Source organism: Dromiciops gliroides, chromosome X (assembly GCF_019393635.1).
Source record: "Dromiciops gliroides isolate mDroGli1 chromosome X, mDroGli1.pri, whole genome shotgun sequence".
NCBI lineage: Eukaryota > Metazoa > Chordata > Mammalia > Microbiotheria > Microbiotheriidae > Dromiciops > Dromiciops gliroides.
In genome coordinates, this window is record NC_057867.1 from 27,756,548 (window position 1) to 27,781,543 (window position 24,996).

The 24,996-nt window shown below is 48.8% G+C and overlaps 1 protein-coding gene across 2 annotated transcripts in view; it reads left to right on the forward strand.

Annotated features, from left to right (window-relative positions):
• Positions 1-24,996, forward strand: part of LOC122733816 (heat shock factor protein 3-like) — a 56,657-nt gene that overhangs the window by 18,464 nt on the left and 13,197 nt on the right. The window contains exons 2-8 of one of the 2 annotated variants that reach the window (XM_043974518.1): positions 4,658-4,766; positions 7,778-7,905; positions 14,838-14,962; positions 19,317-19,392; positions 19,871-19,932; positions 21,561-21,642; positions 21,815-21,987. In XM_043974518.1, coding sequence (XP_043830453.1) covers positions 4,658-4,766; positions 7,778-7,905; positions 14,838-14,962; positions 19,317-19,392; positions 19,871-19,932; positions 21,561-21,642; positions 21,815-21,987 — 755 coding nt within the window. The remainder of the gene's footprint in view (positions 1-4,657; positions 4,767-7,777; positions 7,906-14,837; positions 14,963-19,316; positions 19,393-19,870; positions 19,933-21,560; positions 21,643-21,814; positions 21,988-24,996) is intronic. The other variant, XM_043974519.1, reaches the window with a different exon arrangement.

The following is a 24,996-nucleotide window of genomic DNA, read 5'->3' on the forward strand; positions in this document are numbered from 1 at the left end:
GGTCCATAGGGTGGCTGTTTCAGGTGAGAAGGATCCAACAGCAGGGCAGATGGCAGGAAGCCTGGGTAGCCCCTGGGCACCTGGTGGTCCACCACCATCCATGGCTTTCATCACTGGCTTCTGCGTTGGCCGGGGGCGGGGGGGGGGGGTGGTAACCAGTGTGTAGTGCCCAAGTGCAAATGCCCCCAAACAGAATGATCCCACCACAGCACACACACCCTCTCTCACATCCCCCAAAGGCCCTTCCAGGAACCGAGAATTCAGTCCCCACTGTTAGAGGCATTTAGACTGCTCTAATTAATTGGGCAGACATTCTGCTTTCTCTCCATCCCCTGAGTGAGGGAACGTTGAGCCCTGGCCAATGGGGAAATGTCTGTCAAATTGTTTTCTCTGGGATAGACTGAGCCCGGTTGCAGGCTAGTGAAAAACAAAACGATTTTCCTTGAAGTGATGTACTCTCTCTCCACAGTTCCTGTATCTGGGTGATTAGATTTAGGTATTTATAGCAGGAGGTTAAGTAGAAGACAAGGGGGACTGGCGGGAAGTGGCAGCCTGGAGAATGCTGCCATCTAGTGGGGCTCAGAGCAAGGCTGCTTCACACAGAATGGGGGCCATGGGGATGGGCGGCCAGGCCCCTCTTACAGAGGAGCAGATCGGAGCCTTCTTGGGGCGGGGGAAACTAAAGAATTGGCTTGCCCTCGGCTATTTTGCATAACTCCCCGTGTAAATATATTTCTCAGATCCTATTTTAATTCCAATAAAAATCAGAATGTGTTAGCACTTTATGACACAAAACATCGTGTGTGTGTGTGTGGGGGGGCAATTGGGGTTAAGTGACTTGCCCAGGGTCACACAGCTAGTATTAAGTGTCTGAGGTCGGATTTGAACTCAGGTCCTCCTGACCCCAGGGCCGGTACTCTATCCACTGCGCCACCTAGCTGCCCCACAAAACATCTTCTAATACACAGATTTGTTAATTGATAAAAATCCTCGTGGATAAAGCACCGGCCCTGGATTCAGGAGGACCTGAGTTAAAATCTGGGACTTGACATTTACTAGCTGTGTGACCCTGGGCAAGTCACTTAACCCTCATTGCCCTGAAAAAAAAAAGTGGTAGAGAAGGGGCCCATCTGGATTGGTGGGGGAGCACTTCCTAACACCGATGAAATCATCCATCTGAGCCCCGAATCAAAGGCAGCCATCAACAGGTGTTCCTGTTTTGATGTGGAATGTGGAAATCAAGCGACATTTTCGAATTCCTGAGGAGGGGCTTGCTCTTTAAATGGGCTGGAGGTGAATCCTCTTGCTCATTCAATGGGCAGGTACTCCCCAATTCATTTGGTAAGTTGGGCTTTCTACCATCTATTGTTACATTTTTCTTAAAGGCTAGCACACCTGCACACTTGGGTTAGTGTATAAGCCAAAATATTAGACGGAGGAAATTGGAAAGGAAATGGCCCAATTTGATTTAACTCTCTCTCCTGCCTGAGGTGAAGCCAGGTGCCAATTATCCAATTTGTTGACTGATCCAAGTTCCTTGTTTCTTTAGCCTTTTTTCTCTCTCCTCCCTGGATAGGCTATTTGATGTCTTTCAAAGGGCAAACAAAGGAAAGGAGAGGCTAAAAAGACCTTGGATAGAATTTCCATTTCCTGGGGGTCCTCCTTGTCTTTCAGAACAGCCAAATCTAGCTTAACTTCGGGAACCCAGATGTAAGCCCCTGCGAAAGATTTTACCAGCGGGAGGTAAAAGAAAGCCTGAACTTGACTAATTCCCAATCCAGTGCCGCCACCCCCCACCCCGCAGCAGAACACCCACCTGGAGCTCCCAATTCATCAACCACCCAGGGATTTCAGACTTACTTTTTTTAGTGTATTACCAGACAAAGCCAACCCAGACTGGACCCAGCTACTCAGGATGGATGATTTTTTTGTTCCTCTGGGAGCCGGTTTGGATTTTGTAGGGGTGGGAGTGGGACTGGGGGTAGGGGTGAAGGATGTGAAAGGGGGGAATTTCCAGATCTCAGAACATTTCTTCAGAATTGAATTAGGTGGAGGCAGCTAAGTGGCACTGCAGTGGATAGAGCACCAGCCCTGGATTCAGGAGGACCTGAGTTCAAACACTCAGACACTTGACCCTTACTAGCTATATGACCCTGGGCAAGTCACTTAACCCCAATTGCCTCACCAAAATAAAACCAAAAAAGAATTGAATTAGGCACACCTACCTCTGCCACTGACTAGGTATTTTATGGTGGGCAAATTTCTTCTTTCTGCACCTCTTTTTCCCCAACTGTAAAATGAGGGTGTATGACTAGATAATATCTGAGGTCCCTGTTGGTATTGATATTCAATGCTTTTGCAGTCAATTACTGGGCAGGTAAGAGATTTTAGAAATTGGACTCAATGTTACCCCCTGAAATGGATAAGTCTGGTTTGTTGGAAAGAACATTTTATTCTGGAGGTTGGGAGACTCGTGTTCTAGTCTTAACTCTGCAACTGACTTAGCTTGTGGCCTGGAACAAACTGCCAAATATCTCAGTTTTGATCATTTTTCATTTTTCATTTTTTCCCTTTTTAAAATTTGTAAAATAAAGAAATGAACTCTAGCATTTCTAGTTTTCTTATTAAGCCATTTAAAATTCCTAAACTTAAAGATCTTAAGTTCTCTTGTGAGGGAGGGGATAATCCCTTTTCCCAATGGGGAAAGAAGCAGACATTTTTGTTTCATCAGTCGATTTGTCTAAAGACAAAGGTTCAAATGGTAACTGCCCATTCCTGGTCAGTTTCCTTATGGACAAGGAATGGGAATACCTACTTGACAGGGTCTTTGGAGCAGTTGTGTCAGGAGCTCTGAGCGTTTAATGTCTTTCCTAATCCATCTTGGCTCTGCTCCTGACAGGGACTTTGAAGGGAAAGCAGGCTTGTAAACTTGGACTGGCCACTTGTTTACTTCTGAGCTTGGTGATCCCATTGGAGCACCCACTGGTGACCCAACCGTTAGATGATTTAGTAAGCAGGCTTCAAGAATTGCTGTGGGGGCGGCTAGGTGGCGCAGTAGACAGAGTACCGGCCCTGGATTCAGGAGGACCTGAGTTCAAATCCAGGCCTCAGACACTGAACACTTACTAGCTGTGTGACCTTGGGCAAGTCACTTAACCCCAATTGCCTCACCAAAAAAAAAAAAAAAGAATTGCTGTGGTCAAAAAATTGATTGCCCCGCGATCAGCTTGATGATGAGGCTTTTTGTGCTGAGGGATGATTGGCTGTCTTTTGGCAGGTGTACAGCCCCTCCGTAGGCCCGGGCTTTGAGCCCTTCCAAATTGACTAAGGTCAGCCAGAATTTGTGCTCTACTACTCCATACTTTGCAAACCCAGGGCTATTTTTATGCCAAGATGAAGAGAAAGTGGAGGTTATAATCTGTACAATGGAGCTGATAATGCTTGCGCTCCCTGCCTTCCATGGTCATTGTGAGCTTTGTGTGATATGATGACTAAAACACTCTCTAGTGACCATGGGCCATAGAATTCAAAGTTGTGGCTATTAGTTGGCAAACTCCACATGTCCTTTCTAGACCCAAATTTCCTCCAACCTTCCTCATTTCACTTTAGGATTAGTTTAGACCTTGCCATCCTTTTAGGTCTACAACCTTGGGATCCTTCTTGAATTTCTTCCCTTCCCCACTCCACCCCCACTGTATCCAATCATTGGCCAAGTCAGATAGATTCTAGAGCAGTCACCGAATTGGAGAGTTATAAAGGACCACCTACCTGTTCCAACCCACACCTGATAAAGAACCCTCACTATAATATACTTCACCTAGCCTTGCTTGAAGACCTCCTATGGCTCTTCAATCCAGTCTCTTGATTTGGTTCCACCCTGGAACCCTGGGCTGCCGAAAGATGCACATTCATCCTATCTAGCCTAGACCCAGGCCAACCACAATATTGATGAGCCACTTTCATGACACACCACAGCATGCATTTCCATCTAGAACTTTGAGAAGTTCAACCACTACCACTCGTGGGAAAGAAGCAGGCTTTCCTGTCTTCACTGAAGAGAAATCTGCAGTCTTGGATTGACTTCATGTCTTTTTACTTTCTGTATTTTCTTTTTTGTTTGTTTGTTTTGCAGGGCATTGGGGGTTAAATGACTTGCCCAGGGTCACACAGCTAGTAAGTGTCAAGTGTCTGAGGTCAGATTTGAACTCAGGTCCTCCTGACTCCAGGGCCAGTGCTTTATCCACTGCGCCACCTAGCTGCCCCCACTTTCTGTATTTTCAATAGAATATAAGCTCCTTGGGAAGATTCTTTTTAGCTGGTATATAATATCTTGCATATAGTGAATACTCAAAAATATATATAGAATTAAATTTTTAATATTATATCTTTACAGTTTTTCTCTCTTCCCTCTAGCTCCGCCGCTATAGGCATGGGTTTAAAGTTCACTGCGTATACATGAGGGACAAAGGGATTGTGACTAAGTTACCTGTGCCCCTTTAAAGGGGATCATGGGGCTTTGGCCCATGACTTTGGGCTATAGGTTTCCACGGGTGCCTGGCATTGAACAGGATGTGCTCATCCATCCTCCGGACACGCCTTTCTTCATGGTATACATTTGTCTTCAGCATGTGACCTTTCATTCTTACCTTCTTTCTAGAATGGCCAGAGCTTCAGCATCTTGGACGAGCAGAAGTTTTCCAAAGAGCTACTTCCCAAATACTTTAAACATAACAATCTCTCCAGCTTCATCCGCCAACTCAATATGTGTAAGTATGATGCTTCCCACTCTGGGCTGGGCTCCTTAATTTACACAGGTGCCATTAACATGTGCACCCTCACTCCAGGCTGGATGGTTGCCATCCCAATTTACAGTCACCATTACATCACCATTCAAAGACTAGAGTTTCTCTCATCCCAGGTCCTCCTGTTCTAAGTCCAAACCTTGCCGCAGTAAACTTTTTGGACCTTTAAGGGTCAGGGCCCAAGTTTCTGATTCTTAGAGGAGTAAAACCTATATCTCCAGGGCCCATCCCTCATCCCTATGTTGGGTCTAAACACTTTACTGTTGGGAGAACAAGGAGCCAGTGAATTAGTTCAAGGGGTAGATTTTGTGTGTGTGTGTGTGTGTGTGTGTGTGTGTGTGTGTGTGTCTTGCATGGCCCCAGAATAGGAAAACCAGGCTTATCTTTCTGAAGAGGAGTAAATACACCCATCTGGACCAGAGGGCCTCAATATACCACAGAGGGCAGACCTCAGAACAATGGGGCAGGATTCCATCTATTGAATCTGTTGCACTTAAAGGGATAGTATGGCTGCCTCTGCCACTGAAAGTACTTAAGTAGAGGGAGGTTGGATGGCCACTTGTTGGCGAATTTTCCACTTTAAGGAGAGGCTAGAAAACTTAGAGGAAGCTCCATCTCCCAATGCCTTCTCTGCAGCTCATTGTCTGGGAGAGTTACTTGGGCACCCCGTGAGGGTATCCCCTAGTCAGTATGAGGTAGAGGAATCAGGGAGGGGGCAGGGGGACAGGAGGGCTGGAGTTTGGATGGAGGGCCTATGGGAAGAGCCTCTCATGCCTCATGGGGGGATGAAGGAGGTGATCCTCTTGGAAAGCAGGGCCCACAGGCCAGGCTGGGAACCCTGTGAGTAGGGCCTGGCCACAGCCCATGCGGTACAATGAGCCTCCCTAAGTGCAGTGGGCTGTGTTGGCAGGACAGGAAATCAGTCAGTCATGAAGCCTGTCTGCTCTGGGTCCGAGGGCCATGGTTGATTCTCAGGAGCTGACATCAACTTTTTTTGTTTGTTTGTTTGTTTTTTTGAGGAAATTGGGGTTGACTTGCCCAGGGTCACACAGCTAGTAAGTGTTAAGTGTCTGAGGTCAGATTTGAACCCAAGGTCCTCCTGACTCCAGGGCCGGTGCTCTATCCACTGCGCCACCTAGCTGCCCTTTGATGTCAACTTTTGAGGGAACAAAAGCCGGGCTGCAAGAGTGTGCTGCTCTCTGGGATTTTGGTGAAGGGAGAAGGAATTAAAATAAAATGGCAAGTTAGACTTCTGGCCACATGAGGGGGAAGTAATACTTTCAAAGCTCATTCTAGAAAGGGAAGTTTTTGCCTCTCTGAGTGAGTTTGCTCCAGAGTTCTCCCGCAGCACCAGACTGTGCAACCTCTGCCCACGGGCAGAAGCCAGACTGCCAAGCCAATGGCAAATTTTGGTCCATGTTGGGGACCAGAAGGCCAGGGCCTTCCTTTGCCCAAGACCCACATGACCAGGCTTTTAGAGACTGAGGAGCTGCTACTTTGGGCAGGATAGGAGCTGAGGGCTTGCCAGTGTCGGGGATGAGACTCGGCTTGGCTCACTCAGCCAACCCGTCCTTTGGACGAGCCTCATGGCCATCCAGTGGCCGGGCCGGTCTTCAAGCCTCTGTGGCTTAGTAGGCCAGGCCCACTGTTGGGCTCTGCTAGCAAAGCACTCAAGAACACAAGGTTGCCCCTGGGCCCTGAGTCATCCCAGGAGGCTTCCCCCTCAGCCTCAGGGGGCCTTTGGAAGAATTCCTGTGGAATTTCTTATTGGGCTGTGAACATTGCACCATCCTGGGTCTCTGCTGAACCCTGGCTTTGAAAATGGTTTGTCTGGAGAAGCCCTTCCCATGCTTTCCACCCCCATATGCCTCGTGGCCTTGGTGCCAGAGGCAGACCAGATACTGGCTTGGGTGAGCCCTTGATCCACCCCAGTGCCACATTCACTTCAGAAGTTTTGACCTCATCAAGAAAGACAAAAATATCTCACATTTTTATAGCAGAGCGTAAGTTACTCAAGGGCAGAGACTAGGTCGCTGCATACACGTGTGCATGTGGTTGTGGGGGGCAGGGTAAGTAAGCTCTTGAACACATGACGAAGAAGTACAGTTTTGGAAACTGGTCTATATTGGCATAGGTACATAGAGTAATTCTCCTACCCCTTGTCACCTGGATACCTTTCTCCTTCCTCCTTGAATTTGTCCTCTGGCCTTGGCAGGGGAATTCCAAGGGTCAGATCTCCTATGGGCACTTAGAGCAGGGGCTATTTACCTGGGGGCCCGTGAACTTGAACAGGAAGGAAAAGACATCTTCCATTCACTAACCTCTACCTGAAGTTAGCATGTCTTTCAGTGAGTTATAGATTTCTTACAAAACTTTCCTCTGAGAAAGGCTCTCTGAAGATATCAGTAGCCTGCCCGAGGGACTCAGTAGCCAAGCCCTCACTCACTCTGGCCCTCCAAGGACTCCCAGCCTTCCCTTGGCCCTGGCCAGCTTCTCTATGTGCAGGCTGCCCATCATAAACCAGGTGCCATAGCTTGCTGGGGGTTGTCCTTCCTCTTCCTGCCTCTTTTTTAGTCATTTCCAGGGGCAGGACAAGAGACAGAAAAGAAACACAATTCAAGCCTGTCTGTTTTCCTGCCAGGCAACACTGAAGAAAGAGTGGGTGGGGGTTGGCCAAAGTTGACGCTATTGGTTGAAGGAGCTTTGAGGACCATCTATGGATTTCAATTGTCTCTGCTCTCCCTGTGGCCCATTATCCTGAAATTGGTCATTATGTGCTATTAAAAAAAACAATACCATGCAAAAAGCCAGGCTTTTGAGCTCCCAATCCCTACATTTAAAAGGCAGCCTGGTTATTAGAACTCATTACAGTCCTCAGGATGTGAAAATGTTTGGCAGTTGTTGCTTAGTTATTTGAGTGATTTTCCACCTTGTACTAAGCCCCATCCCAGTGACCTTTGCTGTCTCTTTGCCAGATGGTTTTCGAAAGGTGGTCACAGTGGAGAATGGAATGGTTGCCCCGGAGAAGAATCCAATGATTGAGTTCCAGCATATGTTCTTCAAACAAGGGGAAGCCAACCTTCTGGAGAACATCAAGCGTAAGGTAGGCCACCCAGTGCCGGCCTTGGTTTTGGAGGAACCTCCTGGACATTTTCACAGTGGCCATGTGGGGCCCCAGGGGGAAGAGGGCTGCCCCCACTTGAGGTTCTCCATCAGGAGACATCTTCATCAGCTGGTAGCCCCTTCCACTTCTGATGGCTGGCTCTCAGACCCATGAATCCTCCGTAAGTCTTAGGAAGAGGCCAGAGGAGAAACTGGATTTTGTTGTTTGCCCAATGAGCCCCACATGTGGTTGAGCGGCAGCTTCTGGGTTGAGTCTGCTCCCTGTCTCTCCAGATCCCCACAGTTTCCTGATGGCCAAGGCAGGCCACATAATTGCCAGTCTGATTTTTCTACCTTTGTGGATAGGGTATGAGTTAGAGATATCTGCTGATGTCATCAACAGTGTACGTGGATGCCACGGTCCCTGACTTGACTGAAATACGTATCCCAGCATGGCCAGAAAACTTGGGAATGTTGCCTCAGTTAGGTTAACTCCTGGCCCGCTCTGGAAAAGGCAGCCCAAATGGGATTTGTGGGCATCTGGAGGTCTGGGGATGCTCTCCTGTTAGGTCATTTGGAAGATGGGAGAAGGAAAACTTGGGGAAGTGTTAGCCAGGGTTCAGGCCTGTACACAGTGTCCCTTCCCTTTGAGACCTCTTGGGGTTCTTTGGCAGAAGTAGCAATGGGACCATAAAAGACTCCAGTAATGGGTGCCACTCCCCAAAGCGGCTTCGGGGTTACCCAATGTAACCATCATTTGGTGGGTCAGCACACTGCATGTGGAAGTCATTGAGGATTCCAGTATGTACTTCCTCCTGCTGACTCACCCATCAGAACATATTCATTTGATCCTAAATCACACAATGCCCTTGTCCTGTCTCCCTACTCTGTGCAAAGTATGAGAGTGAAAAAACTGTAGGGGAGGGAAAAAGTTTGGATGAGGTATGTCTCCTCTGCTGGAGGGCAGCAGGGATGGGGCCTGGGGTACACAGTAGGCATGCAAGTGGCTCTTCATGATTTAAATGACTCCACTTGACCCTTCTGGAGCATGTGTTGGTCCCAATGGTACAGTATCACGTAGTAGAGGGAGCACTGGCTTTAGTGTTCAAAGCCCTGGGTTCAAATCCTGCCTTTATTACTTTCTCACTCCTATATGAAATGAGGGCATTAGATTAGGTCATCTCCAGCTATGGAAGGACCCTCTGAGCCTGTTTGATTCCCACAATGCCTCTGTGAACAGGAAATAGTAGAAAAGAGTCTTCTTATCCCCCTTTGACCAATGAGGAGACAGGCTCACACAGATGAAATCATTTGCTCAGTGTTAAAAAGACAAAAGTTACTGAGTGGCCAAGTCTGTATCCACAGGGACTCTGGTTCCCTCTGAAAGACCTGGGTTCAAGTCAGAGGCAGCTCTCTTGGGTGCATCTTGGGTCAGAGGAGGTGCTGACTTGAATCTGTCCTGTGGAAGTGTCTTACCCCAGGGTGGTCGGTGGTCTAGGGGTGACTCGGCCACCCTCCTAGAAAAGCCCCACAGGCTACGCTGGGTATGCCCCTAGTCTTCCTGTTGTCAATTCTGCAAGTGTGGGGCCCCTCCCCCTGGAGTCCATACCGGGCCCAGGAGGGCTCAGGGAATGAGGCCAGGAGACCCTTTGGTGCTGCCAGGCCCCAACTTTGTGCTGAGGGCAGTGCGAGGCCCAAGCTCAGGCCCTGTGGCTGCAGCTGCAGCTGCCTGACTGTTCCAGCCCACGCTTGTTTCTATTAATGACTCAGTGTAATACAGAAATGTGGGTACATGAAGAGGCGGTAAGTCCATCATGTTGTTTTACACAGTTCGCTTTTTACCTGGCTTATTACCGCTGTGGGTAAGGAATGGTGCCATGGGGTTCCGAGGGAAGGCATCCACTTTAAGGCTCTTTGAAATCAGCAGGGCTAATGCAGATGGCAGCTCAGCCCGTCACGCTGGCTGCCTCCCGCCGCCAGCCTTGTTCTCCTAAAAGCAAAGGGGCTGTGCCCTGCCTTGGTGCCACTGTGGCCAGGGCACTGCCCCCTCACTACCTGCAGGATAATTTTGCTTGTATGACCTGCTTTGTAAACATTGCAATGCTTAGTAAACAGGAACAATTTGAATTTGTATTCAGTCTCCAATAAATGTTCTTAGAAACTCATGGGGGGTGGGGAACCAGAGACATCTGGGTGGGGTGAGGTGGGAGGGGGCTTATGGTGTGGGCGGACTGGGCGGTGAAGTCAGAGGGCAGGGCTCCAGGCCACGTATGCTGGTCACCTACTGCTTGAAGTTGGGAAAATTACTTTGTATGTTGGCTGGTCTCAGTTTCCTTGTCTGTCGGGTGAGAGGGCAGGACCAGAGCCATGAAACAGCTGCTATGTGTCAGCCACTGTGCTGGGCACTAGGGAGATGTTCCCAAGGAGCTGATGCTCTTCAGGGAGGGACTGTATGCACATCTCTAAGACTACATGGAGGGGGCAGCTAGGTGGCGTTGCAGTGCACCGGTCTTGGATTCAGGAGGACCTGAGTTCAAATCCAGCCTCAGACACTTGACACTTACTAGCTGTGTGACCCTGGGCAAGTCACTTAACCCTCATTGCCCCACCCCACCCCCAAAATCCAAACAAACAAGCAAACAAACAACAACAACAAAACAAATTAAAGACTACATGGAGTAAACATAAAGAGAAGAAATTCAAACTCAGTCCAGGGCAAGAGGGTAGGAGGTGGACACTAGCTTTGGCTGAAAGAGAACAGGAGCTAATCTCAGATGTGCCCCATGGCTCAGAAAGTCTCTGGGCTTCAAATGGAACCACCGGCAACATACAAGGTATTATGCCTCTATTTCTCAGCGGAATCTCAGGTTGCAGATGGTAGGAAAGAGAATAGAAGCCCAAGGAATGGACACTAGGCAAGGCCAATGTGAGTGACATAGTGTGGGTGAGTGAGGGTGTATCTCTGACTCAATAGCTTCTTCTGATCACAGGTCAAAGGTACAGAATCTCTGAATTTCACAACATGCCCAGCCAAGGGTCCCCCAAAGAAGAGGAGCTCATCATCTCTGCAGGCAGTCCATCCCACTCTGGCCAGCTCTAATAGGAAGTTTTCCCTTATGCCAAGCCTCAGTTTCCCCCTTTAGACCTTGCACCCATTGCTCCCAGTTCTGTCCTCTGGGGCCCAGGTGGCTTCATCTCTTTTCCACTTAGCCTTTCATATTCTTTTTGAAATTTTTAAAAATTTTTTTGTGGGGCAATGAGGGTTTAAGTGACTTGCCCAGGGTCACATAGCTAGTATGTATCAAGTGTCTGAGGCTGGATTTGAACTCAGGCCCTCCTGAATCCAGGGCTGGTGCTTATCCACTAGCCTTTCATATTCTTGAAGACATTTGTCATGGGAGCCGAGATAGACATAGTGTTGGAAGAGACTTGAGAAGACCTCTGATTCCTTCCCCCATCCTGAGTCTTTTATGCTTTAGGCCAAACATCCTTGGGTCTTTCAGTTCTCATGACCTGAGCACAAGGGCCTTTTATCATCTTGCTTTCTCCTCTCCATCTGAACAGTGGCCTGTGGTTTGCCCAGGGCAGATCCCCTTCCTGGCAGCTGCCACCTCAACACTCCTGACCCCCAGAGAATTTGCAGTCCACTACGGCCCCTAGCTCTTTTTCATATGAGCCTTTCACAAGGCCTTCTCCACCTTCTTGTCTTTGTGAGGTGTAATTTTTGGAACCCAAGTGTAAAACGACACTTAGCCCTCTTGAGTTTATCTTAGTGCCTTCACTACAGTGTGCCAGCCGGCCAAGATCTTCTGGGCTATCATCCAGTGTGTTGGTTCTCCCTCCCAGTTTGGTATCCCTGATTTATTTGACAAGCATGCCATCTAAGTCTTGAAATCATTCATGAAAAGTTAAACAGCCAGGGCCAAACACAATCCCTGGGGACTGCCACTGGAGGCCTCCTTCCAGTTGGACATCAAACCATTGCCATTCATGGCTCTTCTTTCAGTTTGCTACTTCCTGGACCAACTGCCAATTCTGATGCCATCTAATTGTCTTCTCACCTGGCTCACATCATGCCACTCCAATCTTTTGCACAAGAAGAGCTTGAGTTACTATAGCAAATAATGTGCTAAAGCTGTCCCTGTGGCTCTCCCTCACGCCACTTAGTCGTGATGTTGTTAGAAGAGGAATCAGACCCTCCTGGCATTGGCCTGGGCCAGATGAAGCCAGGCTGACTCTTGACAATCGCTGCCTCCTTTTCAGATGTTTACTAACCATCCCTTTAATAAGACCTTGCAGGATTTTGCCAGAAATTTATGTTAAGCTCACTGACCCATGATTTCTAGTCTTCATTCTCTTCCATTTTGTGAAAATTGGGTCACCAGGAGTGTCCTTCTCTGGTCCTGTTCTCCACTACCTGTCAAAGGTCACTGATGGGGTTCAGCATTCATGCTGATTCTTGCAGTTCTGAGGCTGTACTTTATCTTTGTCAGGTGACTTGAAGTCAAAATGGACAACTAGGCACTCTTTATCTCTGTGCTTGATCTTGGGTGTCAACTCCCCATTAGTCACTTTTGTTCTCTCTCTTTCAGTCCACAGATCAATTTCTTTGGTAGAGAAAATGTAAGCAAAATTAGAATTATGCAGATCTGTCTTCCCCCATTAATGAGTTAGCACCCTATCAATCTAAAGGAGGGGCTCCAGGCTTTCTTAGATGCTCCTCCTTTTACTCAGTAGAGTTGCAAAGCAGGCCCCTTTAGGCTGTCTGTTCCCACTTATTCTGAGCTTTAGCATTCCTGACACCACTGCAGGCCCATACAGAGCCTTGGAGCTCCTCTCTTGCCTGTTCTTTTTTTTTTTTTTTTTGGTGAGGCAGTTGGGGTTAAGTGACTTATCCAGGGTCACACAGCTACTCAGTGTCAAGTGTCTGAGGCAGGATTTTTAACTCGCGTCCTCCTGAATCCAGGGCCAGTGCTTTATCCACTGCACCACCTAGATGCCCCTCTTGCCTGTTCTTGCTTCCAATGTTCTGTGTTGCTTAGTGAGTTTTCTGTGAATCCACCTTGGTCTCTTTGAACAATTCCCCTTTTCCTTTCTCATTGGAATGGCTTCCCCTTTATATCTTCAGAATTTTATTCTCGAACATCTCCCATCCTTCATCCTTCCTGGGTTGACTTCCCTTGACGCTTTTTACTATGTGGGATTCTTTCTGCCCTTCCTCTAAGCCCTTTGAAATCTGTTCTCTCCAGAAATTAGGTACACGTCAGACTGTTCTTGGCTCTTCCATCTTATGTTACAGACTCTAAAAGGTAGTGGTCATGTTTTCCCAAGGTCCCCTTCATTTCTGCTTTGGTAGCCGGTTTCTCCCTGTTGTTGAGAATTGTATTCAGAATGGATTACCCTCATTTTGTTCCTCTACCTTTTGAAGGATGAAATTATTGTTATGGCAAGGCAAGAAGTATCAGCTGTCTTTCTTTTGGCAGAAAGCAGTTGTCTGGATAATTGAAGCCACCTCTCATCCTCACTCCTGCCCTCATCATTACTCTACCCTTTCTCTGTTGCCAGGCTTATAATCTGTTTCCCAATTATCTCATCTATTTACTCTTGCTGTCCAAGTGGTCTTTAGTATATGTCAGTGACCCCCCCCCCAAAAAAAATCACATCTATTTCTCTCTCGATTGATCATCACTCAGTGGTTTTGCATTATGCTTTCCTTGTTCTGGTTCTTGGATTTCCTCATATGACTAAAATGTCTTTCCTCTCTTATTGAACCCATTTCTTCTGAATAAAGTGGTATGCCCATCCCTAGCCACATTTCAGCTCTGTGAGACCATGTTTCAGTGTTATCTCTGAGCTCAAATTTGCCTCCTTGCCTCTTAGAATTTCTAGTTTATTTTGATCGTTTGTCATACTTTGTACCTTTGTGGGTAGACATGGGTAGGCTACAGAGCTGATTGCTGGTTCCATTCTTGTGCTTCAGCTCCTGTGAAATTCAGAGTATCTGCCCTGTTGCTCATTTATATTGTAGCTACATCCTGGGATATATAACTTGCTGAATATGTATTGTCAGCTTTCTCCTTTTTCAATTTTATATGTAAATAATGATGACAACAACAGAAATAGTGAGCAACAGCCTGTCATCGGGAATGGAGGGCCAACCTTGGAGCCAGGAAAACCTGTGTTGAAGCCCTACCCCTAACCCAGACAAGCTGTGTGTCCCTGGGTCCAACATACAACCTCTCAGTGCCCCAGGCCACTCTTTTTTTTTTGTTTTGTTGGGCAATGAGTGTTAAGTGACTTGCCAAGGGTCACACACCTAGTAATTGTCAAGTGTTTGAGGCAGGATTTGAACTCAGGTCCTGCTGAATCCAGGGCTGGTGCTTTATCTACTGCAGCTCCACCTAGCTGCCCCCCCCCACCAAGGCCACTCTTGCTAAGATGTTTAGCCACAGGCCAGGTGCCCATCTGCATTGGTGGAAGCTCAGTCCTTCTCCCCACTGGTAATAGTAGTGACTCCCATTTCAATAGCATTTGGCTCACAGGACCCAAGAGGCCTGTGAAGATGAGCAGAATGTGTATTAGTGGCAGGTTTTTTTAGAGGAGGCCAAGGCTTAGAGAGATAGATAAGGAATCACATGTGAGTGTCTGAGTCAGCACTGGAAGCTAAGTCTGAGGGTCTTGGCTTGAAGCCGAGCCAGATACCCATCCTGTTTGCTCAGCCTCTTGGCTCTCTTCTGATTTGCAGGAGTGCCCATGTTGAACATCAGTAGTTTCCTCCCATCATTCCGTCTGGGCACAGCAACATTCTGGAAGCTGTGAGCCTGGGTGAAGCTATGGGTTTGGATTTGGGCAGAGATGAGGCACCCTTAGGGGCAGCATATGGAGCCCCGTTTGCGGCTGACTGGCCTGATGGGCAAACCCTTTTGCTTTTAGGTGTCATCTGGGAAAGCAGAGGAGTTCAAAGGCTACTCTGATGATGTGCAGAAAGCCCTGGCTGAGGTGCAGGAGATCAAGGAGCAGCATATTGGCATGGAAAACAAGCTGGCAAGCCTGAAGAGGTGGGTATGGATCCAGGCCCCTCAGAGTGCAAGGCTGGAGCCCAGGGGCTACCCCTTCCATGGCCTACCCTCTGCCTTTGCTTCCCTCTTCCTTTTCTCCACCCCACCTCACATCACATGCCAGATTCTGGCAGCATCAGGAGGCTGGTCTTCCAGGCCCAGCCTTGTTCCACAATAGCTTTGTGACCTTGGGTGAGTCACCTGACCTCTCTGAGCCTCAGCTTCTCCATCTGTGAAATGGGAATAATGATACTCAGTTACTGCGAGCAAAACTCTCAGGAAACACCAGGGGACTCTAGGGATGGGAATTTTTACTGGTCTCAACTCATTTCCTGCTGTGTGCTCTGGCAAGCCAGAGAGGAAGCCAGAGATGAGGAGACTTGTAAAAAGAGCACTCAGAAGGTGGGGGTTCTCAATTTGGGCTCTGCTGTGGAGTCGCTGGGCCAGGTTGGACCTTGCCTTCCCCAGCACTGTGGTTTTCTGGTCAGCTGCTGGCTCTCAAGTTCCTCCCAGATTCTGCGCCAAGCAGACCAGGTGACCGGTGTGCAAGCCTGACGATCACAATTAGAAGGAATATTCCAGCATTTGCAATTTGGTTGAAGAATTATAGCATGTTGGAAAGAGTTCTGGGTTTGGAGTCAGGAGATACTTGGGTTCAAATCTCTACCTCTACCACTTAATGCCTGTGTGACTGTAGGGAAGTCTAAACATCTCGCCGAGCCTCAGTTTCCTTCTCTAGGAAGAAGGGCCAACTCTACTCCTTCGTTTCACTCACTTCTCAGGCCCTTGCATGCTGACTTCAGACCCCAGCACTCGACTGAAGATGATGTCGCCAAGTCACCAGTGACCATTTCTTGCCTTCTTAGCGTCTCTGTTGAATATCCCACTCTCCTCTCTGGATCCGGTGCTTTCCCTTGTTCTTGGTGTTTTCGTTTAGTTATCTAATTCTGCCTTCTCAGGATCTTACTGGGTCCTCATTGTATCTCTCCCCACCCCGTCTCGGTGATCTCTTCAGTTCCGTGAATTGAATTATCCCCAGTAGATGGCTCCCAGATTTATACAGGGTGTCCCCAAACTTCACGACTTAGTCTGTGCTTTAGCAGTTGTATATTTTGCCCTCTCCACTCCCTCTGTGTCCCCCTACCCCAACCCCCCCCACCCTTGGCCTGCATTCTATCACAGGCTTTCCTCGGAAACTACCTCTTCTTCCTACCTTGCCTATTTCTTTCAAGGGTGCCACTATCCTCTTGGATGCCCAGGCTCACAACCCCAGAGGCCTTCTCACTTCTTGACTCTCTCTCCTCCAAGACCATCCCTCCTCTAGCTCTATCTACTTGGTCAGTACACCATCTCTCACCTCCAACCCTTGCTGCTCAGCACCTATGAGCTGGATTATCACAGCAGCCAATCTTGTAACTTCTTTCTTGACAGAATCATCTCTCGTATCCTCCCTCAGGAGGCCACCACCCTAGCCAATGCTCACATCACCTGAATTGTTGCAATGGCCTTTTTTAAAAATTGTATTTTTATTTTCGAATCAACAAAGATCCACCTCCTCTCCCTCAGTCCACACCCTGAGTTCATCTATCACCTCTCTATCAGGAGGGAAGTAACATGTTCACAAGCCCTCTGGAATCATGGTTGATTGTTACATTGATCAGAGTTCCTAAATCTTTTAAAGTTGCTCATCTTTCCAATACAACTGTATAAATTGTTGTCTGGGTTCTGCTCACTTCCTTCTGCTTCAGTTCATCCAAGTCTTCCGGAAACCTTCTCCTTCACCATATCTTAGACTCCCTTAGTATTCTATCATATTCAGATGCCAGAACCTGTTTAGCTATTCCTCAAGGGGCAGACACCGCCTCCCCAGTTTCCAACACTTTGCCACCCCTAAAAGAGCTGCTGGAAATATTTCTGTACGTCTGGATCCTTTTCTTCCTCCTTTGATCTCTTTGGGATTCAGACCTAATGTTGGTATCCCTGAGTCCAGCTTAGTTACTTCTGGGGCCTAGGTCCAACTTGCTGTCCTGAACGACTTGGACCAATTCACATTCCATTCCCATGAATAGCTCTGCAGCATTTGTTTGGCCTTTTCCTTGCTGATTTGCTGGCTATGAGATGGTACCTGAGCGTTGTTTTAATTTGCAATTTAATTTATATAGATAGCTTGGGTTTCTTCCCTTGAGAATGGTCTCTTCACATCTTTTGACCATCTATCAATTGAGGAATACTCCTTATTCTTATAAAATTCAATCAGTTCCCTTAGAAATTAGATCTTTATCAGAGAAACCTGCCACAAAGATCCGCCCCCCACCCCCACTGCCACAATAGCCTTTTAATTGTTTTCCCTGACTCTAGGCTTTTCTCTTCCCCATCTGTTGTCCCCTTGACAGCTAAATTGGTATTCCTCAGCTGTCAGTCTTCCTGCCTCGTCCTCTAGCTCGGTAAGCTCCGATAACTCCCCGTGGCCCCTAGGATGAAATTCAAAGTCTTCTCTTTGGCACATAACTAGAAAACAAGCAGAAAAATTGCCCCCTCCACAATCCCATTTACAAACCGGATCAGATTGCTCTTCTTGAATGAGTCTACTTTTTGCAATGTTTTCCTGGGGAATGGGAATAATAAGTAATGTGGCCCTCAGATTGTTTTTCATCACAGACCCTGGCTCAGTTTCCAGACTGATTTCCTAGTATCCCCTTTGCAGGTAGTCTCTGTTCTGGCCAAACTGAGCTGCCTGCTCTTCCCCAGGCACAACGCAACACTCCATCTCTCCCCTCTCATTCTGTATCTCCAGCTCTTGACATCTTTAGCCACCTTCAAGCCTCAGCTTAAATACTGCCTTCTAGCAACCACCTTTCCCAGGCCCTTCCTGCTACCCCTGCTGAAACGCCTCCGTGTCGACTTGATGTTTTGCGTTTACTCCCGTGTTTCCATGTTATTTTTCCTCACGGATTGTATGCCCCTCGAAGGCAGGGACTGACTGTTGGTTTTTGTCTCCGGGTCGCTGGCACCTGTTATGATGCTTGGCACCTGAGAGACCCTTTCGAATTCCTTGTTGGCTTGAACTGAATGCAATAACAGCTGATTGTGGTCCTGACCTCACAGGCTAATTGGAGAAGCCATCCATATATCAGCCATGAAGTGCCTTCTGCCCCTAAGAGTGCCCAGTATGTGGCTGCTCTTTTCCCTGATGCCTGCGATCCAGTGAGAGGCTGGTGTCGGCCCAGAGAGCTTTGCTTGGGTTCCCAACTATATCCTAGGTGTTTGTGAGTCATCCCTTCCCCGCAGTCACAGCTGGCCCTGAGCACAGAATAGAAAGGACACTCAGCAACATGAGAGAGGGAGACAAGTACTCTGCCCTCTATCCACAGGACAGTCATTAGTAGGCCCTCTGTGCTTTGGGGAACTTGGGGAAAGCATGAGCTCTCTAGGCCCTTGCTCCCAACATTTATATGGCTCGATGTGTTTGAAAATCAATATCCAGGCACTCATTTTATTTTGACTGAGAGTCTCCTTGCCCACCCCCAATAAAATCTTCGTTGACTGTTCTGTAGCTCACAGTCAGCCTTGACTTTGTCCCCTTGTCCTCTAGAGGGGACTTTCCTGCCCCTTTGCTTGCCTACCTCCCTCCCTGCCAATTGGGCCAGTCGTTAAGGGTACTGGAGCAATGGGCGTCTGTGCTTGTGTGCCCACAAGGCTAGCGAGAAAGTCTCCTTTCTCTGCTGTGGTCTTGGCATTCTGTGGATTGCCACCAGACGTGACACATGCCCAAAAAACCTGGGGTTTGAGACGTGAAAGAGACCTTAGGTAGAATCTAGTCCAACCCCTGAGAGGAGGGGAAAGCCCACCTCAGAAAAGGGGAAAAGACTTGTCCAAGGTCACACAGCCAGTGAGTGGCAGAGACAGGATTTGAACCCAGGCCTTCTGACTCCATCATTCTTTCCACTCCCCAGACTGGGGAGATGATCCTGGTCTTCTTGGTCTTAGAAAACCCCTTGGAAACCTCCACTCATAAGGGAAGATGATCACAAATCCCCTAAAGTAGTCAGGCCAAATGGAGCTAAATATGAATGCCTGGTTGAGGGTTTTCCATCCAGAGTGGCACATGGCAACCCCCCAAGATAGGGCATTTATGATGAAGGGGGCAGAGGGGGTGGGAGAGAAGGAGAGGCTGAGAGAATAGACAGGACTCTGTGTAAAGAGAGGCCCAAGTACAAGGTCCCGGGTACCAGTCAGGGCAAGGGCAAGGGCAAGCATCAATGATGTACCTACCCAGGGTGCCAGCAGGCTTCCCATCCAGAGGCCCAGCTTCCTCCTGCCCCTTTTCACTTTGGGGGTCTGTTATATGTTACAGGAATAATAAAGCTCTCTGGAAGGAATTGGGCAGCCTAAGACAGAAGCACGGCCAACAGCAGCAGCTATTATCAAAGGTAGCAGTTGGCCTCTGCAGGCTTCTCCTTTTTGTTCTTCTCGGATTTGATGTTAAGACAGAAAGCACCCATCAGCACTGAGCTTGGTGTGGTCATGATTTCATGGGTTGGGTTGCCCCAACCAAAGAACTCCTCCTATCCTTCAACCCTTCTTCCCTCCCTCTTTCCCTCCCTCCTTCCTTCCCTCCCTCGGTGGCCTGCCTACTGCTAGTGAGCCTCTGGGTGCTGACTCAGTCAGGCTGGGCCCCGAGGCCATTGGCTCCCTCTGCCACTGGAGCCATGCTCAAAGTCTTTCTGGCAGGAGTAACCCTACCAGAACCTTGGGCCCTTGGGCTGCCACCAAATTGTCATCATCGGAAGGCGAGGAGAGCGTGTCGGTATCTAGGAGTGAATGTGTTGTATCTCGGAGTGCTTCGGAGAGTCTCTGTTCAAGGGAAGCATGGGGTGCTGATCAAAATATACTTTGTGTTCTTCTCAGATCTTCCACTTCTTACTTGGTTTGATGAGAGGAAACTACATTATGGGCGTCAAGAAAAAAAGGTGAACTTATTGGTTGGTTCCGAGTATTCTCTCTGTAAGCGGCCAGAATTTCCCCACTAGCCTCGAGCCTTCCTAAGGGTACCGCTTAGTTTTTGGTTCAGTGTTTGGTCAGGCCACACATGGCCCGTGTGCTTTGTGGGTGGGAAGTGGCACCTCCCAGGAGAGCTGCCCAGACCCTTACTGAGTTGCCACAGGCCACAGCAGTACGTGGTTTTGAAGGTGGCACTAGATGGGTTAGTGGGGTAATGGCAAGGTGACTCCAGGCCCCACCTGCCGGCGCTCAGTTTATCTTTTAGGATATCCCAGACCTGGAGGTAGCCTGGGGAGTGGCCAGACCCCCTAGGGCTTTCGCTTAGCTCCAAAGAGGATGATGGAGAAGCAGGAAAAGATTGTTTTCCGGCTCTGAGACTGTCTAGCTCTTTGCTACCCGAGGACCACCTTCTTGGAGCCTCTTTGCTCTTCTGACCCTACAGGGATCACTGCCCGTGTACCACCTACCTCACAGGGTTGTTGTGGGGAAAGTGCTTGGTAAACCTTCTAAGAAATATGAACATTGGTAGAGTAATAAGTAAGGCCCAAAGAGAAACGGCCTCTCCCCAGCCCCACCCCAGGATCACCACAGCCCCCAGAGGCGGTCCTGGAACTACCCTGGAGACACATGAGAGCATTCGCCTTGGCCTTCTCAAGGGCTTCCCACATCCAGTCTGTGTCCCTCAGCCCTAGCCTGGCCTGTGGTGCCCCAAGGCTATGGGTATGCTTGTGTTAGTCCTGAAAGGAGAGAGCATGGGGCTTCCCGACAGGGCACCCTTTTCACCAGACCCCTGGTACCAGGCCAGGGACTTGACTCTCCACTTCGAGGCAGCAAGCTTTGATTAAGCACCAACTGTGTGGAAGGCGCCGCTATGGTAAGCACGGAGGAGGCAGAGAACTAAGATACAGACTGTGCTTGTACAACAGTAACTGTGAGGAAAGGCCCAGTGAGAAGGCGTGGTGGGTCCCGCCTGATGCCCTGAGAGGGGAAAGGGGAGAGGGCTCCCTCTCACTGGGGGGAGGGGGGGCAGTTGGAGAGCTCTCCATTGTGGAGCATTGATCTTCCTGGGTGTTTTGCTAATGCTTTGAAGCATCACAGGGTGCTTTTTTCACACCAGTAGCCTCCCCATTTCACAGATGAGAGGAAATGCCAGCTCGGAGAGATCATGTGACTTGGTCCATGGTCCCTTATCTAGTAGGTGCCAGAGGTGGGATCCAAAGCCAGGGGGCTGCTGACTCCCAAGGCCATCGCCCTTTGAACCAGGATATATTGCCTGTCACATGAAGGAGACTTGCATGAGATAAGGTTGGACAAAAGGAGGTTGGAGCCAGACTGGAGGGCTGGTCCCCCAGACTGTCGATACAAACGACCGTTCCCGATATTAGAGTCATTTAAACCTAAATACCTTAAAAAAAAAAAAAGAATTCCCCCTTGTAGGGTTGGAGTATGGAATTTGAGTAAGCCCTTCCAGAAGGTCATCTATTGGACAGACACCTCAACTCTATGAAATCTACTCCAACTGGGGCCAGGCTCACTCGCTCTGGAGTCTGTGTGATTCTTATCACTAATGGTACGTGGGAATGGGGTGTCTTTGCAGGTCATTGCCAGACGGGTCTGGTTCCCCACCTTCGAAGTTCAGCCGCCAATGTGTCCCGATCCCCGTGGAGAATGGGGAAGCTGTGAGTTTGATGTGGAGAGAGTGATGGTGGGGAGGGAAGGATTGAGTTGTGGTCATCTGTTAGTGCTGGTGAATTCTTCAGTCCCTTTTGTACCGTCGGAGATGCAGCTATCCAAAGGTCCCAGTAATCGGGCTATTTACCCCTACTTCCTCTCCCCTTTGCTTCTGTTTAGGTGGATGTCTTAGACCCTGGTTCACCAACTACCCAGGATTCCAATGGTGTCATGATTCAGGATATCACAGCTTCTCTGGATGATGACCCCAGTTTGTTTGGGGTTCCATCTTCACCTTCCACTTTAATTTTATCTCCAACTCTCTCTGGAGATCTGCCAAGCCTAATTGATGGGTAAGCATGAACATTTCCCTTTTGGAATTTTTGGGGGCCTAGTAGAGGTAGTAAAGAAACTCTGCTCGAGATCAAGAGTAAGAGTACTGTGAAGGTGCCAAGTGACTTTTGGGCATTTATAAATAGGGCAAGTTGTATGTATGCCAAAGTCATGGGATCCTTGATTTTAGAGCTGGGAGGGACCCTGGACATCGTCCAGCCCAACCCCCTCATTTTACAGAGGGAGAAACTGAGTTGCAGGAAGGGGAAGGGACTTGCCTAAGGTCATACATGGGATCTTAGGTCTAGAGCTAGCAGGAGCCTCAGATGGCTATTTAGTCCAACCCTCTCATTTTACAGAGAAGGAAATATGGGATTGGAATCTAGGTCTTCCTGACTCCAAGTTCAGTAGTCTTTTCACTATGATGGTCATGGGGCCAACGGAACAGAGATCTTTCATTACTGTCTCTGTTGGGGGTGATGGGTTCTATACTGGTCCATCTACTCTCCCACCCTGTTGTCTTTTCTCAGTACCGAGTGGCATAGTGGAAAGAACACTGGCCTTGGAGTTAGGGAAGGAGGAAGGGAACAAGCATTTATTAAGAGCCTACTGTGTACCAGAAACTGTGCTAAGTGCTTTACAGATATCATTGGGTTCAATTTCTGCCTTAGACACTTACTATCTGGGTGACCTGGAGCAAGTCCCTTTCCTTCCCTTCCTTGGGCCTCAGTTTTCTCATCTGTGAAATGAGGATAGCACCTACATCCCAGGGTTGCTTTGAGGATTAATTGGACTAACACATGAAAAGCGCTTTGCAAACCTTAAGATGCTATGGGAATGTGAGCTGCTGTTATTCTGCCTTTCAATTGGGGATTTCTCTAGAGAATGGCTCTTTCCTCACCCCGGGTCACTGAAAGCCTTCCTGGGTCTTGGTGGAGTCTTCACTGCTGAGCCCCTCTCTTTCTTGAGCCTTCTCCTAGTATGGAAGTCACAAGGCCCATTCTAGAAGCCATTCTCAAAGTCATTGGGTAGAGCTGGAGTCTGCCGAGCCAGAAGGCCTCTCAGAGGGCCCTGCCACCTCTAGCACTAGGATTTCTCTGATCGCTCAGCACTATATCCCATGATCCTCTCAGTCCTTTCTGAGCCCCCAGGGCCCCCTCCCCACAAGGATGTGTCCCCTGAGTCGGCTAGCTGGCCTGGGGGAGACCCACAGAGGGCCAGCAGAGCTCTCTGCATGCAGGTGAGACACTTAACACCAAAGAAGAACTCAATTGAACAATCTCTCAGAGAAAGAAATGTTTCAGAGTAGTCTTGCAGAGGACAGAAATGTCAGGCTTGTTAAAAGACTATCATTCAAGGGAGCCATTAAATTGAAATGGAAACTTGGGCCTCCTAGGCAAGGCCCTGAAGTCTGTTGGTGAATATGAGGCCAAAGCAAACACAGACGTAAATAGGGAGGCTTTTCCCGGTTTGTCTGTGGTGGCAGAAGCAGGGCCTGGGGAGCTCAAAGAGGCCTGGGGATGGAAGGGCGAGGTCTGGGTGGTCTGAGCGGAGGCTGGCTCAGGAAGGAGGACATTCCAAGGGAGGAGCTTCTGGCCCCAGAAGGAGCCTCAGGATGTTGGCATTGGGCAAGGGATAGAATTGTTTGGGGGGAGGGCCAAGGAGGGGAGACAGTTTTGCCTGTGTAAGGGACTGGGGAGGTTGGGATAAGTCAAAAATGGCTGGGTGCCTGGTGCTGGTCTCCAGATGTTGGCCTCTGCTGGGTAGGCTTTTGCTCCCATACCACCTGCAGAGCAGGGTGGTGGAAAGAGCCTGAGGCGGGTTCCCACCCTGCCTTGACTAGCTTGTGGAGGGGCCCAAATGAGTCAGCTCATCTCACTGAGCTGAGCCTCAGTAGCTTCATCTGTAAAAAAGGAAGAGGGTGATACTTGGGTCTGCTGGGATTGCTGCTAAAAGTGCCAACCTAAAAAATGTGCTTAGTGCTGGCAGATAACAGAGGGTAGGTGGTGGAGAGGAAGGTGGAGGGGTAACACGTACTGGCTGTCCACAGCAGGGCTCAGCTACAGAGACAGAGTAGCAAGAACAAGGATTTAAGTGGAGTTCCAACTTCGCTGTTAAAATGTCCTGGGAGATAATAGAGTGAGTGATGGTTGTTAAGTGGGCCTGTCTACAGTGAATGGAGTTGGAGGAGCCCCAATTATCCACTTTGGGTTTTAGGCAGCTCTGCTGTACTGACAGCTCTCCAAACGAGCAAGTAAGAAAGGAGATGGAAAATCACACTTACTTAGGCAACTTCATTAGCCTTGGAAGTCCAGCTTCATTAGCCTCATACAAAGGAAGATTTGATCCTTGGGGAAAATTAGCCCCTGCCTCCCCAGCTGAAGGGCTCCCCTTCTGGTCTTCAGCTCCTCATCCTTTCCTACTTCCTTGAGGGAAAGGGGAGCAGGGGACTTCCTGTAAGAGAAGGGCCTTCTAACCCCAAGGCCTCCTGATGGAAAAGAAAAGGGAAAAGGTTGGAATCTCAGCTTCAACATGGATAAGCCAGTTCTCCATCCTGAGCCTCACTTTTCCCATTAGGAAAAATGGGAAGAAGAATTCTTGCATCCTTCCTCCCAAGGCTGTGAGAAAAGCCCTTTGTGGTCCCTAAAGCTTCAGTGGGATGGCCTGATGGTGACAGCAGCCAAGGTGGCTGATGGGAGCCTGGCCTCCAGGAGGACTGAGCAGGAGGAGAGGAAAACCAAGCCCTGGAAGCTGTCGTGCCAGCTGCTGGGCTGCCTTCTCTTATGTGCCCTAGCCACCCAAAGCTATTAAATAATTATCTAGGCCTTCCATGTAGTGGCCCAGCATGACCCATAGTGTCCTAGGTCGGGAGCTGGAGGGGATGTGAGAGACCATTCTAGTCTAATACTTCATTTTCCAGAGAAGGAAAGTGAGTCTCGGGGAGGGCAAGAGACGTGTCCAAGGTCATGCGGGTACAGAATGGCAGACCTGAGATTCCCATGTCACCACATCCCAGGTTGTCAAATTCC